Here is an 18,645-nt window from a genome sequence, read left to right as displayed (position 1 = left end):
AATCACACCTACGCAGTTAGGAATATTACCAACTTGGCAACTTTTATTAAATGCAAACAGTGTCAGTAATTTTTTACGAGCATTAACAGTAATTTACATTGCTGTGTTAAATTGCTCTCTCAACGAAATATTTAACAGTTTCCAAGGTCAGAATGAATTAAATATAAAAAAAATTGCAAAATATTGAAATTCAGAAAAAAAAAAACATGAAATTTTGTCTGGAAATTGGGGTACTGGGAGTTATGAAATTTTCGGCGACCCTATAATTATTAAGTGCAGAGACGCATGTTGATAGTTATATAAAAGATATTTCGTCTTTGGTAACACTAACATATGATAGTATCCACTTCACTTCTTCGAAAGTACAAACAAAGCGTGATGTCCTCAAGTTTGACAGAGAGATCCTGAAAATTCGCGCTGAATTTCATCTTCAGAATGTTCAAAGAAAGGTCTCCGGGGGTCGCTTTCCGTCCTTCCTAATTTCAAATCTTTGACTCCAAACGAATGTGACTCGAACAAAGTTACTTGATCGCACTCCAGAGATAGAGTAACCTGTGATGCCTCGAATCTTCTACTTTACCTGTTTGCGCTCCGGAAGTTCCTACGTTTCTCTCACGGATTAGCCATGGACGGGGGATGTTTCAATTAGCAGAAAATGAAGAAATTCCACGACGAACTTACGAATCTCGCGTCGGGCTGACGAACGGGAAGCGGTATGGCGCGCGTCGAGCGACGCTTCGGCGGGCGGACTGGCGTCATGCCCGGTCGAATCGGCTAGCTTGTTCGTCTTGACCGACCAGCCGGTTGCACAGTGTGCATCGCCGCCTTGCCTGGTTCGCCCGGTGCCCGGCGTACCTTTTTGTACCTTTTGCCCCCGAAGGGCCCCGGTCGTCTCTCGACCACACGCGGGTACGCTCGCCGACGAAAGTCCGAAGCTGCTTATTCACGTTTCCCTCTCGCTTCATCTCTCGCTTCATCTCTCATCCCGCTGATGCTCTCCTATCGACTTCTATTAGGCATTGGAACGATGACGTGGACTAACAAACGAGATTCACACGTGGTAACGTGTGTGTATCTCTTGCGGCGACATCCCGCGGTTGACGCGTCCCTAAGATGCGAGGTGTCGGTTTACGCGGGAAGATGATTCGCGGTTTAACGTTATCGTGATGGTTCGATTGGCAAGGGGGAAGAAATGATATTTTGCAAGAAACGACTTTTTGTATTTCGTAATACGATCGTTGGGTAGTGGTCGAACGGTGAGCTCGAAAACTCGGGACGTAAATTGATTTTCGAACGCTACGCAGAAAGAAATGATTTTACTGAAGTGTCTAAGAATTTAGACGCCAGATACAAATTTGAGAATAACTTTATCGGACTAATCAAATAATAATGCGGGAATCTCAGACACGATAAGCAATGTTGCAAACAATTTTAATACTCTAACAATCAGTTTGAGCGTCCTACATCATTTATTTCGGTGCTCCGACAAAATTATTTCTCAGACTTGTTAGATACTTCAGCAAAACTGTCCTTCCGTCCATTCTTTTAATCTGAAATGCTGTTGAAAGTGGAAGAGGAGAAACTAAGTACCCTTGCTAAAATTGGAGAATCTTGATTCTTGTTTCCGCCAGCTTCTGACGCAACCACATTGTACGCAGTGCCACCACTTTACAGAGAGGTTTTTCACGAACGTTTCCTACGTTGCCTGCGTAATAAATAACATATTATGCCAGAGCTATTCTCCTCCTACGATAAGATTCGTCGTGGGGAGCGATGAATTTGTGTGGAAGGATGAATGCCGTGCCATCATGCGCAGATGGTGAAATTCATTGTGCACGAAGCTTAAGACCCGTCTGCAGTTCCTTGGCACGGTGCCCTTGCTGACCGGTGCTGACCGTATGCAGGATCGACCCTGGACCCCATGTTTCTCGTTTGTCTTTTTCTCTGCCGTCTCCGTCGCTCTCTCTCCGCTTCTCCTTTCTCTCTCTCTCTCTCTCTCTCTCTCTCTCTCTCTCTCTCTCTCTCTCCCCCTCGCCCTCCCCTTTCGTCCTGGTCCTCTTGCCGCCCTTCGCCACTCCATTGTATGTAATGGCGCCAGGACGACGACACTCGGGTCGTTACTTTCTTGCCTTCTCGTGTGCCGCGCGTTTAAGATAAGCTCACGTTAAGAAAACGATGGGTTCTCGTCCGAATTTGCCGTTCACAGGGCGAAAAATCCGTTTCTCGATTGAATCTAAGTATTCGTTGTTGCGGAACAGGTCGCGAAATCGTGTCGAAGAATGCCGTCTAGCAGGATTATTTGTAACACAAACTTGTAAAACTCCTCAAGCCACGCTTAGAATTTTATGACGCTGCGCACTGAAGGAACGACTTGAAAAAAAAAATGTTAAGTACAATCGTAGATTCATTAGATCCTTCGTTATTTTAATGCGATCGCGAAACAAAAGAGTTCTCGAAGTTCTGCTCGGTACTGGGATTCTGTAACTCTTAATAATACTGTATCGTTATATTAAAATTTTAAGTATCCTATTAACCATTATTTAAAGTTTTAGTTAAAAAATGAACTTGTGGCATTTGTTATAAATTATCCTAATTTCAAAAATCTTTTAAACTTACGTATAATGCTGGTAATTAATAAGTAACAATTCAGGTAAAAGATTTCGAGATGAATGAAAAAAATATAGGTGTCTGATATTTTTAGACCTTTTTATTAAAAGGCTATATTATCGTTGTGAACATTGAGAAATAAAAAATAATCGCGATTACCATAATTTAACTATAATTTGTAGTCATTTTTTTGGGGGCAATTATATATTTACAGTTATTTCAATCAGGCAAATATATTGTAGTTAATTATGCTACTAAGAACAGTTACATACTGCTTGAAAATGTTTAGTTTTTTCTAACACGTTTTTAAATTATTATTATTACCACATAGTAAATGAATTAAAAAAAATAATTATATTCACTATAATTATAATTGCGTTTACTGAATAAAAATGTTCACTTATTTATCATTTACATCTTAATAATTTACTATATTAATATTTCAAATTATATGTGTAGCATAATTTTTTCATGTTTCAACTACATACTATATGGTTATTATTACTAACATTGTAGCAGTAATAATTATAAAAATGGGGCTCCTAACCCATAATTATTTTACCTTGCAATTATACAGGTATTAAATATTTTTCTCTTGCAGATGTTATATATGATAAAAACGTAACAAAAATATAACGTTACCGATACTATCATTACGAATCACCGAATCCCAATGCAATTCTCGATCGACGCCCTGGCCTCATTTTTCCTATTAATTTTTGATCGCAAGATCATGACCTAATGCATTTAACGGATGGAACAACAATGATGACCTATTTCACATTCAGGATCACATGGATCAATGTGATACTGTTTGTAAATAATGAGAAATTCATCAGCGATAACCTCATCAGAATTATTTTTCGCTTGAAAAAGTCGAAAGCGCCGATGAAAATGATTCGCCTCGCGTTTATTGCGCACGATACCATAAGCGCAAATATTATCAATCCCGTTTACAAACGCGATGCATACCGTGCGAAGGAGAGTCTCTCTCTCTCTCTCTCTCTCTCTCTCTCTTTCTCTCTCTCTTGGGGCAACATTTTAATTAATTGAGCTAATGGAATTTACATGCTGCGATGATGATATGCAGGCTATGCCGCGTCAATAAAACGGACAGCGTGTGTGTTTGCATGACAAGAGACAAAGAGACAGTTACAGATAGAAGCAGCAAAACGACAAACCGTCGATCGTGCAACGTTCGCGGGGAGAATTCGCCATTTTGTTTCCGGTAATTTGATCCCGAAGCGCGACAACTCGATCCACCAATATTATATAAATCGGGGATTTTCAAGCTCGTCGCCTTTTTATATGGACAATAAACTCAGCGCTACTATGCGCTACCGTGCGGTATATACGTAATTTATTTTTACGAGCTGGAGGATTAGCGGGAGAGTAAGCCGTATATACGCTCGTAAACAAACCACAAGCAATTTGCGAGAATGTTAGACTTCACCGCGGAACCGAACCGAATCGCCGTTGGATGTCAGCCATCGGCGAGACTTGGTGCGTGATACAGGTGACACTTTTGCGAAGCGTGCGCGTTCGCAATCGTTCCCCGGCCATAAATTTCCCGTTTGCGGTGACTGCCCACCGGCGACGACGGCATGGTTAATTCACGCGCGCGACCGTTGCACGATCGATGCCGCGAATGGACGCGCGAATTTCCTCTCTCCATCCATCATGCTCTGCCATGCCAATCGGGATCGACAGGAGACTAGAGACCGTCTAATAAAAGTCTGGACGTGAGAAAGCCGCTTTTGATTTGTCTGCCTTGTTTTAACAATTCCTGAGAGAGAGAGAGAGAGAGAGAGAGAGAGAGAGAGAGAGAGAGAGAGAGAGAGAGAGAGAGAGAGAGAGAGAAATAGTTAGGGAAAAAATAGAACGGAATAGAGAGAAATGGAAAGAAGCAAGTAGCAAATGTAGCGTCCTCCTCTCTCGCAGATTTTTGTTAAAGCTACCACTCTTCATACAAAATTGCGACTCGAGCGTCCAGACTCTTATTGGAGGGGCCACCAGACTAGAGCTCTGTATGTAAAAGAATAGTGTAAAGCCATGTTTACCCTAATAATTATGGATGTTTTCCAGTAAGAAACACAGACGACACAGTGTTAAACTAATGTTAAACGGAAATGACATGACACACAGTGTCACACTGTGTCGCTTGCTGGAGAGCAATCACATATCATATTGAAGAATTACTAAGCGTTATTGGATGCTAGACCATCAAGTTAAAAATCAGCCAACAGGAAAGTTGTGAGCATTCAGCTCACAGATGAAATGATCGCTACTGATTACGCTACTCTTTTATAAATAGAGCTCTATTCTCTAGACGGGGCGCTCTTTCGCACCGAGGTGTTAAGGCGAGGTGTTAAGGCGACTTGCCCGTCGCATTTGCTCACCCTTTTATGCAGCAGCTCGTTGCAATCCGTGCGTGGTCGCTGCTGGCCTTGTCTTGGACCCGTCATCGTGCCTCCGCCGCGGTCGACCTCCCTGCCGATCGGGCTCATCATTTTTCTCTCGCCTGCGAGCAGAAAGAAAGACAAGTTACGCAGGAGAAAGCCGCTGGAAGAGGAAGTCGCGTAGCACTGAGCGTGTCGTAACGAGCGAAAGGATCTGTGAAACCGGAAATATCGAAATCGACTGATATTCTCGAAGATTTTTTTCTTCTTTGTTCTCCCTCCCCTGCTTTGGCTTGCAGCCTCAGACTCGGCGGAATAGGGAAAAAATTGTAATAACGACCGAGCAGATTGACTTTCTCTTTAATCACGTGAATGGCAGTCGTTTGTATTTGCGCCTTAAAGCGCCGGAATTGTCGGAGCCTTTCGTTACGATATTGCATCCGTTACAGGATGTCGCAGGCATTATTTTCAGCCACAGATTGCCACAGAGTTTCTCTGAGAAATCGTAGAATTTCTTTCTTAGCAACAATTTTTTTTTATATCATATTTCAGCGATTAAATTATACATGTTTTTCTTGCTTCATCATAAATTCAGTTTCGTTCGTTTTTTAAATACCTTTTAAAAAGATACATCGATATTGAGACATTAGCATATTTGTTCTGACTCCACAATCTATGGCTGGACTGAACGATAATGGATCTGGAACGTCTTGTATAGGATATTCAAATGCCTACAGAAATGTTCCGCAGCTGCGACCGTTAGACGCGTCGTAAAATGGAGAAGCACGGATTTCCGTCTAACGCGGAAAATTGCGCGGCTATTGTACCTATACAGATACAATCGGATTGCACAAAGACAATTCTTGGTGGACCGTGATATTTAGATTGCGGTGTGTTTCCTCCATTCTTTTTTGAAGAGGATATTTGCTAGGAGATATCATCCAGGAGCATCATCGTTCGCGTTTCCAAAAAAATTACAATGTTTTTTTCCAATTTTCTTAGCAATCTTAATCAGATTCGATCAATCATATTCGATTCTCCAAACGCGGTCAAGGGAAAGAAAGGGAATTGGCTGAAATCGTATCACTTATTCGTCTTCAAAATGTCGTCAAAACTCGTCGTTACAAACTTACAATTTTTTCTTAATTAAAAAGGAATAATGGATAGTGTAATTATGATAAAATAAGAGGCTTCTACCAGATCATTATAATAACGAGCTTTACAAGATGTAAACATTAATTCTTTACTATACTTTTTCTATCATTTCACGAAACGTTTCGACCGTACTTGGTCCTCTTCAGTCATGTCTTAAAATAAATAAATGAAAACCCTTAACAATAATTAAACGCACATATTAAAACTTATAAATTAATTTCGGTGACGGTGTACAAAAGTATAAATCGGATCAATTCATCTACAATCAGCAATATATTGTACATTAATGATGAATTCAACCACGTCATACTGAGTCAAGTTCTAAAACGTGTATAAAATGTAGATCAAATCCATGCTTCGGTTAACAATGAGAAAGAATAGTCAAAATGGTCAGAAGAACAGTCATAATGGTAACAATATTTCCAGTAGTATAAAATAGTTGTAGGTTCAAAGATAAATGTAACTTCCTCTTGGTGCAAAACGATTAAACGGAGTGCAGTAGTCAAGATTTGCCCATTCAGCCTTAATCTTTCCTTTCTTAACTTCATAATTTTGCAACTAAAATCACGTTCTTTTAACAGACGATGTAATCTTCATACGGACAATGAATCGCAAAAATTTATACACGTTTTAGTTAATGACCTGAGGTAGAAGCCTCTTATTTTATTGTTTGAATTTTACGAGTTGTCTAATATATTTTTATTGTAATCAATTTGTAATTACGATTTCTCTTATGATTCTCCATTAAAGTTCGCGCGATAATATTGTGCAACCTCAATTCGTATGTTTCCTCCGCGGTTGAATAACTCGATATCGATCGGTGCGTACCTTTGCGTAGTTAGACAGGGCGTACGGAGGAACACACGGGATTTCCATTATTCCACGTTGTGCATTAGATGGGTGGTACACAAACCTTACCGGGACACCACTGCCACGGATCCTCGGGTAATTAACCCCGAGCGCCCGCTGAAATTCTCGACCTAAATTTATGCGCTTTTCAGGCGGTTCGGCAATCTCGCGATTCAGAGCAGACGTTAAATCGCCGCTTAATCTCGCGGGTATTAATCGCTCATCCGCCGAGCGAGGTTCTGTTCATCATTCGTAAGTTCCCACGGACCAAACGTTCCAGACGAGCCGGGTTAGGGAAGCCAGCTTCGAATATTAGAGATAGAGATTTGCTGCAGTGATATATTACGTAGATTATAATATAATATATATGTGCATACATAATGCTATATTTTATATTATATTATAAAATGTAATATACATTGATGGATTCTCGCTATTAAAAGTAACAACAATTTAGACAATGAGAGTACGGCACGTCACTTGGAGCGGAATTATTTTATTAGATATCTTTTGTTATTATATTAATTATATTCATTTATTAAACATTACAATTCCTTCGGAAAAGACATATTTAACATACTTCGGGACATTTTTAGCGCGACGATGTAGATAATAACATAGTCCAATCATATCTCTGACATTAGTGCAACTCGTTCCACATTTTTATATTTTTGCCTTTCACACATTATGTGCGACTGCAGATTTTATTAATTGTATTTCACAATTCAGGCCGGTTAGGTTTTACGCTCATGGCAATTGGAGGCCAGATCAATTTAACCAATTTGACAATTTAAAGAATTCAATGCTGCGAAATGATGTAAAAAATACTTGACCACCATTTGAAACATAAAACAAGTTTTATTATTATCGCTGAGAATGAGCGAAACGTCCGTTCTGAAAAAATTGTAATGTTTAATAAATTAATATATATTTTTTGCATAACCAAAAAAATAAGGCAAAAGAGACTAAATTTTAATAAGCTTGTGCTCACTTAGTGTATATGTTTCCAAATGGAATACTATTTTTTCGAACAAAAATCTTTTTGCAATATCAAGATGTTCCTCCACTGCGTACCGCAAAATTTGTGCCGCGAAATTGAGATAATAATTATACGTGAAGTTTTACGAAAATTTTATCGGGAATACTTTGAAAAAGATCTGATTAATTAGCGCGCTTAGCGAGCCATTAATTCCGCATAGCGCACAATGTGTCCGGTACGTTGAAGGATCATTTTATGAACAACGTGAGCGTTGTTACCTTTGGCATTGTCTTCGTCAGCGGTCATTAATTAGCGTTTGCACTCTTGTGTGTTTTGCTGGGAAAAAGGAGGAAAGTCGATATGGGCGTAACTCTCGCGCTTGGAGACGGTATTACGACAACCCTACGGTCGACGTCGTAGCTTTTTTTCCTAGCCGTCAAACTTGCCGTCGCGATAGCGATTCGTATATTACGACCAACAATATATTAATTGCGCCTTAACCAACTTCGAGTTCGAGGCAAAAGTTTAAGTTCTTTCATAAAGCCGGATTCTCCGGAGTTAGCCGTCGCCAATTAATCGCTTCGCCACCTGCTCGATTCATGGGTCGGCTCATCGAAAAGTTACCGTGGAAACTGTGTGGAAAGAGTATCGGGCAGATCAATAAATATAGTATACGGGAAAACTTACTTGGACTGTGCACGCGTATCTCGCTGTCGCTGGGACTGGAAACACGATGGTCGTTTAACGAAGTGACTCGCAAATGTCCGATCGGGCTGATCAATCGCTGAGTGGAATGACCGCTTGGCGATGCTAACCTCAAGTCCCTCATGTCATTACCGGTAACCCTGAAATTTGACGAGCAGGTCAATGGGCCGATTCATAGAAGGCCACGCTTGAAACGGTGCCATAAAGTGCCACCTAATGCAGGAAGAAGCTGTGAGAGAAAGTTAAGTCGGTGAACGTTTTAAAAGGAAATATGACGCTCTGGTACAGTGGTTCCCAAAAATTCGTTTTGCACTTATTAAATTCATAAATGTCAAATTACGTCTTATTTTTCATCATTTCTATAGCTCGCCATTCCTCTTAAATCAATATGTCAATTTAATTCAAACATTGAAGTTAAACAATTTCATTCAAGAGAATGTATTAAATTTGATTTATTTCACTCAAGTTTAATTTATTATTTACTATACGTTTGATGTGGATTATTTTCTTTTCTATAGTTTAAAAACAACTACAGAAATGGATCAATTTACATTCTGACACACATGGAAGTTAGAAATAACAAAATGTTAACTCGAGGGATTGGGTTGCCATTGCTTCTTTGATATCTAAAAATGCGATCTATAAAAAAAACGGGAACACAGGGTCTTACATAACGCATAACGCATAACGCATAATGTGTGCATAAGAAAATGAACCAATCGAACCCCTTCATTTTTTCTTTTCTATGAAATAAAAGACGCCAATTGGTTGATTTTCTTATGCTTTATGCATTATGCGTCATTCAAATGCGTCTGTGCTCCGGTCTTAACGTTATGAATTTATGGCTATGAAATACGTTAAGTAAATATTGGCAGTTTCCGAATTGATGCTTCGCGATTCTAAATTGATACCACGGCACTCGCATTATCTTACGTAAAATTTATAGCGACCGGAGCCTTGTCGATTAATCATGAGAGAAATCGATGTTTACCATCCGAAACAAATAAACGTGGTTACGCGATACAGCAGAAATTAGATTCGCCGTGGAGGTAAACCGCGACACAAATACATACGAGAAAATTGTATTACCAAGGTGACGCGGTTTAGCTCACGCCTGGCAATAAATAGAGCCTCGGTGAGCTTGAGAGTGGCTCTCACGTCGATTATGATATCGCCCTTCGGTCTAATGAATGATGTCTGTATAGCTAGCCTCTTCACGAGAACGAAAATTTGAAACGATAACATTATTGTCATTATCTTAAAATCGCGTAGCATTATTTTAACAAATATTTGCGTTAGGTAGATACAATTTTTTTTTTTTAATTTAAATTGGAAAGAATCCTTTGAATTTAATGGTAAAAATCCTTTGATAAATTTTAAGAGCACACATGTTTGTATAATTATAATAATTTTGCCATTACACGAGAAACTAAATTAATTATTGTAATTATATTACAACATAATCATACAATCGTCACGTTATGAGTTGTCAAGAACACACAGGAAATTTGATCGGTTGTACATTTCGCGATAAACGAACAGCGCGTTGTTATTTGCACAAACGGCGAGTAATTAAACAGCGACTTAAATGAACGAATTTATAATACACAGCGAGTTATATACGAAACTAAATCGGGCGATAGCTAATCGCGTTGCGTTTAGGTGGAAGTGCACGCGCCACTGCCTTTTATGATCTACTATTAATTTATGCTCTTGTTCTCTGCATTTTGTTTCGACATACTAGTTGAATAATTTTGCGATAAAAGCGGTAACAGTAGAATGAGATTAGAGGGGGAATCCCTTCGGGGTTGTGCCTTTAATTGCAACAATAATCCCGCATTGTAATACTGAGCCTGTCTAGAATCGAACGTGTGATCTTTTCAAACGCGACACACACAAGGGTACAGACATTTGGCTGCTTGCGGCATTTCTACCAGTTACCACCTCAAAGTAACCAAACAGTCGAGCAACTTAGGTAGCAGAATTAGACGGCAGGGTTGCGGCCGCGCGAGTATGTGTTCGCTAATAAGTTTCCCTATTACGGGGTGCGATAGGGGCGGCGGTTTAATTACAGTACACCGAAACTTCGTTATACAAATACCTGGGAGGATCGGCTTTGAGTCTACTTACATGCCGGGACATTTGCCGATGTCGCCATTGCTGGCGGCCCTCAGTATATGAGCGGTGGACTCGTTCTCCAGCTGTCTCATAGGCGATTGCTGCTGCTGCTGCTGCTGCGGAGTCGAGTGATGGAGCGGAAGCGGTTGTTGCCGATGGTTACTGCCGGTAGTGTTTCTCGGTAGCGGAAGAGTGGACACCGCCGTCGGTGGTTGAGTCAGCGTTCTTTGAGGCAGATGAGATGTGCTGACGGCTCTCGGCGGAAGCGGGTCTCTGCCTATCACGGATCCCGAACCGGACGCTGCGAGAAAGAAATATGCACGTGAAAATTCTATATATCGTATATCCAAGAAACCTTTATTATAGTACGCAAGTTAGGCTCGAAGCAAGATTTCACGTGAGACGTTAACATTAATTGAGCCTTGCGTGTATACACGGTGAAATCTCGCAAGCATCCTTGGATTGCGAGGGATCGGTATGGGGGCCGTTCAGGAAACGTCTGTCTCGCTTGAATAGGAAAGATGCGAAAATATGTGAGAAACTAGCATGGATATATCGGATTGAGTAATATCTATCGTAACTTCTATCGCTCGCCCTCGACGAGTCAGTCAGCCGTTACCAGTCATAAGTGAAAAATGCACGAAATGATATACGATTCCTTAAGATTTTACGATCAATTGTATAAACACAAATCGAATTGAATAGGATTTACACAGTATAAAGTGTAATTACAATTAAACTAAGTGTCTGTGCCGGATTATTATGTTTTAACCGTAGTTTTGCATACCACAGTATGTAGTTAAATAGGAAGAAAATATTGTAGTTAAAATTACATAAAGAACACAAGTCTTATTGTGTACACTGTTGAATTCACAATGTCAAATTATACTCGATTTGAGAATTATTCTTAACAATTTTTATAGGTTAATTTAACTAATAGAATGGAGTTAAACGATTTAACTCGAGTAAGTGTATTATATGAAATTTGATTTACATTTAGTTTATTATTTACTAAGTGCATACGTTAACACGGACGTTGTTTATTTTTACATTAACCACAGGATTGATTTACATTTTGTCACACATGGAAGTTAAAAATAGCAAAATGTTATTTAACTCAAGAAATTGGGTTGCCATTACTCCTTTGATATCTAATAATGCAATATGTTTGTTGTAAAATTGAAATGGACACTATAATATCATTAAATGCAATAAATTTCATATATTATTAAATATAATAAATTATTAAACAATGTCGTAATAACGTAATATGTACGTTGATTAAAATTCGACTAGGTCTGAGAAACATGGAGTCGATATGTACCATATAATTCTAGAGTCAACATCTATATATATGCGAGACTCGCCTATTTTCCTAAAAGCTTTACGCTCTCAAAATTATGTGAAAATGAAATATGCGAAATGCAAGAGATCCTGGACGATGCAGGCTCAAACTTGGACGATCGAATCTCATGCTGGCGAGTCCTCGCCATGCCGGATGCATGCAGTGAACATGGGAATAGTGCGGAATGAAATTGACAGACACACACAGGACGAAAGGCAGAACGGAAACGCGTGACGCTCGGGGGAAGCGGCAGTAGGCTATTGCGTTTGAGAACAAACTGACGAGACAGACGACGGGAGAGAGGAAAAGACAATTTATCAGGCGCAATTAAGTCAACCTCCGGAACCGGGCCAGTATGTGTTTAGTTACGTAAGACTCCGGCCAGCTATGAGCTACCATTGGGCTAGGGAACGTATCTGTAAAGTTACCACGGCATTTTATTAATTTTCGAAAAAATAATGATCGTTCCGGTGGCACTTTCCACTGTTCTACTGTTTCTTACAGAAATAACAAAATGTTCTGTATTTTTAATATAAAAAAAAAAAAAAATCAAAAATAAATTGTCGTGCTGGAAATTTTTACACGTTTTTATGGCATCTGACACTTTAAAGGAAATTATGCCGTGCTGGAGCGTGAAATTAGCACGGCATTTGTTTATTTTTGATTTTTTGATTATTAAAAATACAGAACATTTTGTTATTTTGTGCTGCCGGAACAGTCATTATTAATGTTAATTTTCAAACGAGTAACAGTGAATATATAATTTTAATGTACTTAACCGGATTGAGAGTATTGATTACAGTATTTTATATAAATTAACAATATCGAAAAATACTCGTGATTAATGAATTCTCGAATTCAGTTTGATACAAGTCTGCGACAAACTGAATTCTCGATTTCAACCGAGGAATTTGGCTCGAGCTAAAATAATATATATAATATATTTTTTATATTGACCACTTCACCACTGATGGATTTTTTTCAATATTCATTGTATTCGTTTTAACGCTGAACAAGGCTTTGTAAGCCGAAACGTTGATTATATTAATTTAAATTGAATTTCATTATAGCTCGAAATAAGCCATGACGAGCATTTTTACTCCAATAATCATTATTTTTTGAAAATTAATAAAATGAACCGTGCCAGAACTTCACAGACACCTAGGGAAACCAGCTCGCGGTGATGACCGACTACGCATCGCGAGTGCAATCGCGCGTCGCGACGCGACTCCTATTCTCTTTTCTCTCTCGAGTAACGAATCGTTTCACGAACAGGTCTCCCGCGATAGAAAGAGTGGAATGAGAGCTGATTGTCTATCGTTTGGGAAAATCGGTAGCGATCACCTGGAATTCAATCGATGCGGAATGCATGTTGGCGAATCATCGCGGACTTGTAGAGAGACCAGGGCGATTCAACGGACAATGAACGCGCACGAGGGAATAAATCGCGCGAATCCGCACCGGCTACGCTGCTACACGCACGCCTGGCATTTGCCCGACGATCGAATCGGTGGAATATCTGTCGTGTGACGATCGTTCACGGTTTAATTCTGCGTTCACGCTCAGACTGACACTGGGAATGCAAACGACCCGGCGCGATGCCATATGGGCGCAGCAGGAAGCTCCTCTCGCACTTTGCGCATAATAGACGGTATTCAATCAGCAGAATGTATGGACCGATAGCGCGCGACTCTCCCCCTCCCCCCCCGTATATATGATGATAAAGACATCGCGCGCGATTTGAAATTCCGTTCTCCAGTCACGATCGGACCATATTTGCAGATTGATATAGCCGAGATTTTCTCTATTTTGTCGGAGCGGCTCATAAACTCGTTCGCGTAGAAGCGAGAATATCTGAGAGTTGAAGATTATACCGCATCCTTAAACCAAACCTGTACGCTGCATATAGATTTCGTTGAACCACAGATAGCTTCTTTTATTTATGTACTTTACATCATTAAATGGATGTTACAACGTAGACGTTTATGGGGTCCGTTTCAACCTGTCGTAGAGCATCCGGGCTACGCAATTGAGAAATTCATGAGCAATAAAGCTAAAATGAGGTTCTTATTATGCATAGAATATCGCGAAATGTTGTAACTTCTCCGACGGGAATAACTTTGCGCTGAGAATGATAAAAGATTTCAAAAGACTTGTGCTTTATTCCGTGTGCGAAAATAATCGGCGGGCAAATCGCTCTTTGGAAAATACGAAGTATTTTCTTATCATTTCTATAATGCTTCGGAAGTTTATTTCTCCGTTCCCAGTATTATCTTCATTGCAATCCTACTCCGTTACACTTTGTTTTGGATCAACAATCGGTTCACTCACTTCGCATTGTCTGCCCATAAAATTACGGGGATGAATATATCGCTTATTCGCTAAAATAACGACTTAAGAAACGAAGTTTTCCAGAAAATATATAAGTTTGAATATTTTGAATTGTCAAAATTTTTTTCGCTTCCGAAATCAATCTTTTATTAAGTACTTTTTCCTCGTCTAAAATCTTGACATTTTCCCAATCAAAATCATGCTGATGACTGATTCTATTATTATAGAATGCTGTGTAGTGTTTCAATTATTATGTGATTTTTATGTTCATTTATGCGTATCTTCAAACATCTACCTGTTTGGCCCACATGTGATGCTTCACAATCTCGACAATCAATCTTATATATTGTACAACGTCTGTATGAGATAGCTTTGGACGAACGCCTTTATCACCCCTGATGAAACCCCTAAGATTATTAATCCCTTTTATGCCATGCGTATTAAGGGATCTTTTTTCAAAAATGTCCTGATCTTAAAATGATCTTGAATAGATGATGTAGGCTCTGATGGGCTTTTTTACATTTTTCACTGATAGATTCTTCCTCAGTATATATATTTATTAATTTAAAAAATACAATTTTGATGTAATAACTGATAGAAAAATAAAAATAAACACTCTTTTAGAATATGTTCCTTCGCTGTCTTTTCTTCTTTATGTTTTCGCTTTTTTTTTTTTACAAGCAACTAAAACAAAATGAGCGATATACTATATACATTGATTTTTGTTTTATTTTTTTTTTTTTAAATACCGCGAGATACGTGAGCTGATGCGAATCAACCCACTAACAATAACTCAAAGAGATGTACTTTTTAAGCGAAATGTCCACGTACCGTGCAACATTTTTCACCTTTATAGGCCGTGGAGTTCGGATTGCGCCAAGTTCTCTCGCGGAATCGTTCAATCCGGCCTGTATGACAAAAAACGCGAACGTGCGAACTGTGCGCGATTATATCGACTGACCATGGACAATTGACGGTGTGACTTCGTAGTTGGCGGAATGCGTGACGACGCATCCGGGATGCCAGCGATTTGCGCGGATTCATCGTTATGCTGCGAATGGACACGCGAGCGTGGATGACTCTGTGATAATTCGTATCGATAACCAACCGCGACGTGCGTCGCTCGATTGGATTAAATCGAGATCGACTTCCTAAACGACGTTTTTTTTTTATTTCCTTTACGCAATCGTAAATGCGTTTCCCGTTTCTTGGCCTTTGGCGAGACCGGAATGCGGATGGATGGTCGGTATTGTCAGCGATTCGAACAAGTCCTATGAATGCGTCGAAGGACGTCGCAGTAAATTCATTTGCTTTCAACCAATAAATTTTCATCGCAAGAGATCGTAAATAAATCAACAGTCAGAGTTTGCAGTTGGAAATTACTTGTAACGATACTCGTAACGAATATATTCCACGTCTTCTCTCCTTTCTCTCTACTTACTTTTTTATCTTTATTTTATATATCTTCTAATTTCTCGCTTTATCTCGCGTCCATCATCTGTCTTTGTTTTATTGTGCTCTTAATTTCAATGCTGCAACGTGTTCTTAGATACCGGGCTTGCCCTAGAATTTCTAATAAATGCATTCATCTATCTACCAGAATATATCAAACCTATTATTCTTGTTCTTCTTTACATCTTGGTTTATTGTAACTAAATTATTATTTATACGTACAAAAGTAAACACACAAGAATGATTTCTGTGCGTTCATAATTCATATTTCTTAGCTTTATTACTCCTATAATTATTTAGAGTCAGTCAAATTTTTCCAGTTATTCCTGCTGTTTTAACGGAAATGAAAGATTTTTATCAAAACGATAAAAATCATCGATAAAAATAACAATCGCTTTAGTTTCGTAGATTGTCTCGATATTCCTGAACGAACGTTCTATTTGTAAACTCGACAAATATATGAAAGAATTTTATATAGAACGTCGTCGAGAATTTTTTTCAATTTCTTTCTTACGCACAACAACAGTCATTTATCTCTTCGTTCTTTTATTCCATAATATAATTGCCATGCGTTCATGGAATGAAACGCATTGAGACTGAATTGTATCGCTGTTCTCAATGCAATGCAAGTTACGATAACCATCCGGAATATTCGATGCGGACGGAGCATCGAAAATACGCAGATAATCAATAAAAGGGAAATAATTTAATAGATACTCAAGCGGTCGATCGACGATTGTACTACACTAATGTACCGTCTCTCTCTCTCGAGCGACGGTTAAATGCATACAGCATACAGTCGGTGTAATAATTTTAAACGTACGCATCCGTCTCGTCTCGTCTCGTTGCGAAAGCCGTTGCTGGAAATGTTGGGGATCATGTAACAGATCGGCGTTACTCCATTTCGTTGTTTTAGAACTGGACCTCGTTTCGCGGCGTTAGAAAATCTGCAACACGAGAAATTCACTCGCGAGTTTCACGCCGGTTTAATTAAGCGCGGAATTCGTAGGGAAGCCGGAGCGCGCGGATTCTGCGTGTGCGCGGATTTAAAATACGAAATAAATCTTCCGGTGTTTGTGAAAATGCAATTAAAAATTCCCGGCATCGATTTGATCTTCCCCGTGCCTGCACGTGCGTAAATATAGGTGTGCCACTTGGCCGCCGCGTGTAGAAAAGATCAAGGTGCACAAACGAGAGCCGTTATCCGCGCGCATACGGGGTGTCCGTGAATTTCCCAACGTCTCGAATCGACGCCAATGGCCATAACGAATTTCTTGTCTCGTTGCAGAATTTCTTGCCTTGTTGTTGTTGTTTCCGTGACGTGACTGTTGCGCAAATCGTATACGTACGACGAGATGATCTCGCGAAGCGTCACGAATTAGGAGGTCTGAGCTAGAAATTACGTTTTCACGGTAGAAAATGGAGAAAAAGGATGGCCCGTGGAATCTCCGACTGTGCAGAATGCACGGGGATTAAACCGGGGGTTGTTCACCTCGAATATCCGAAAAGGCGCCGGAGAGTTGGGGAGCTTTCTATGGGGATTTAATGGCTGGCGTCGCGACGCCCGCGCCGGAAAAGGCTGGAGGAGGGTCGTTGAAACGACGATGAGCATCGGCTTCAAAAGGGTGCGGATATCGTTTTCCCAGATCAGAATTCGGGCGTTGAATTCGCCCGAGAGATTATGGGAAAAGGGCGGTCCGCCCTCGTTCGAGAGCGGTTAATGAAATTCGTGAAAACCCGCATTACAGAATTGTAACAGAAGAACGCACGGCGCGAGTACGTAATCCGACTCAACTAATTTTTTACAGAGTATTTCGCAAGGCTCATCTTCGGCCTTGCGTCACTTTTCAATGCCTTTCGTATTTATCAATAATTTTCGACTTTTGCTTATCTCAGCATTAAATGTCTCGGCCGCGGTAATGAAACAGACATTCCATACATAATTGTCCCAATTGTCGAGTAACAGATTATATTCCGACTGAGTTTCTCTCTTTGATTATCTGATGTAGTCTCTAGAACAGAAGTGGCCAACCTTCCTGTCTGGTATATTATTATAGAAATCTTTGATATGCCACTGTGCTACAGAATGAAGCAAAAACGATTGTAATCTTATACTTTCTCCTCTTGCGTTAAAAGCAAAAAGACCTCTTTTACTTAACAAACTTTATTTCTTTTACCATATTCCGTTTTTCATTCGTTTCCAAGTAAATTGCAAAATATCAATCAGAGATTGAGCACGTGTTTTGTCCGTTTTTCGGCGGCTAAAGCAATATCATATTTTCTTCCTTTAATTGTTTATTAAGTTCCCTAGAAAATTATCCAATAGCCAATTAATATATTCAAAATCTTCATCATGTGACAAAAAACGATATTATTCCAGTGCCTGTAATGCGAAAACGAAACGCAGCTGCAAATGTAAAAAAAAAAAAGAAGAATTTAATGGAGTATATACAGCTGGTAGAAATTTAAAATTTTCTTTGCGAGACGTGCCACTGTAAGAATGCCTTCGCGTGCCATTAGTGACACAGATCGGCCACTCCTTCTTTAAAGTCAAGAACAACCTTGTATGAAACGAGACACAGTCCGAAAATCGACTCATGCGCGTGTCTTTTTCGTGTTACGCATCGTGTTGAATCGACAAAAAGGTAGACGGGGCGGGCAGGGTAGGCAAACAGAAATAGATCGTGGCACTTTGGACACGACGT

General features: G+C 39.7%; 1 protein-coding gene across 3 annotated transcripts in view; it reads right to left on the bottom strand.

The window, feature by feature from the left end:
- LOC108755157 overlaps positions 1-18,645 on the bottom strand; it is a 108,799-nt gene that overhangs the window by 12,148 nt on the left and 78,006 nt on the right. For all 3 annotated transcript variants that reach the window (XM_018498005.1, XM_018498006.1, XM_018498007.1), the window contains 3 exons: positions 10,825-11,113; positions 8,677-8,834; positions 5,007-5,128 (listed from right to left, as the gene is read on the bottom strand). In XM_018498005.1, the coding sequence (XP_018353507.1) occupies positions 5,007-5,128; positions 8,677-8,834; positions 10,825-11,113 (569 nt within the window). The remainder of the gene's footprint in view (positions 1-5,006; positions 5,129-8,676; positions 8,835-10,824; positions 11,114-18,645) is intronic.

Source organism: Trachymyrmex septentrionalis, unplaced genomic scaffold, assembly GCF_001594115.1.
Source record: "Trachymyrmex septentrionalis isolate Tsep2-gDNA-1 unplaced genomic scaffold, Tsep1.0 scaffold85, whole genome shotgun sequence".
In the NCBI taxonomy this organism is placed as follows: domain Eukaryota; kingdom Metazoa; phylum Arthropoda; class Insecta; order Hymenoptera; family Formicidae; genus Trachymyrmex; species Trachymyrmex septentrionalis.
Note: the sequence above shows the minus strand (reverse complement) of the source record. Positions and strands in the feature narration are given on the sequence as shown.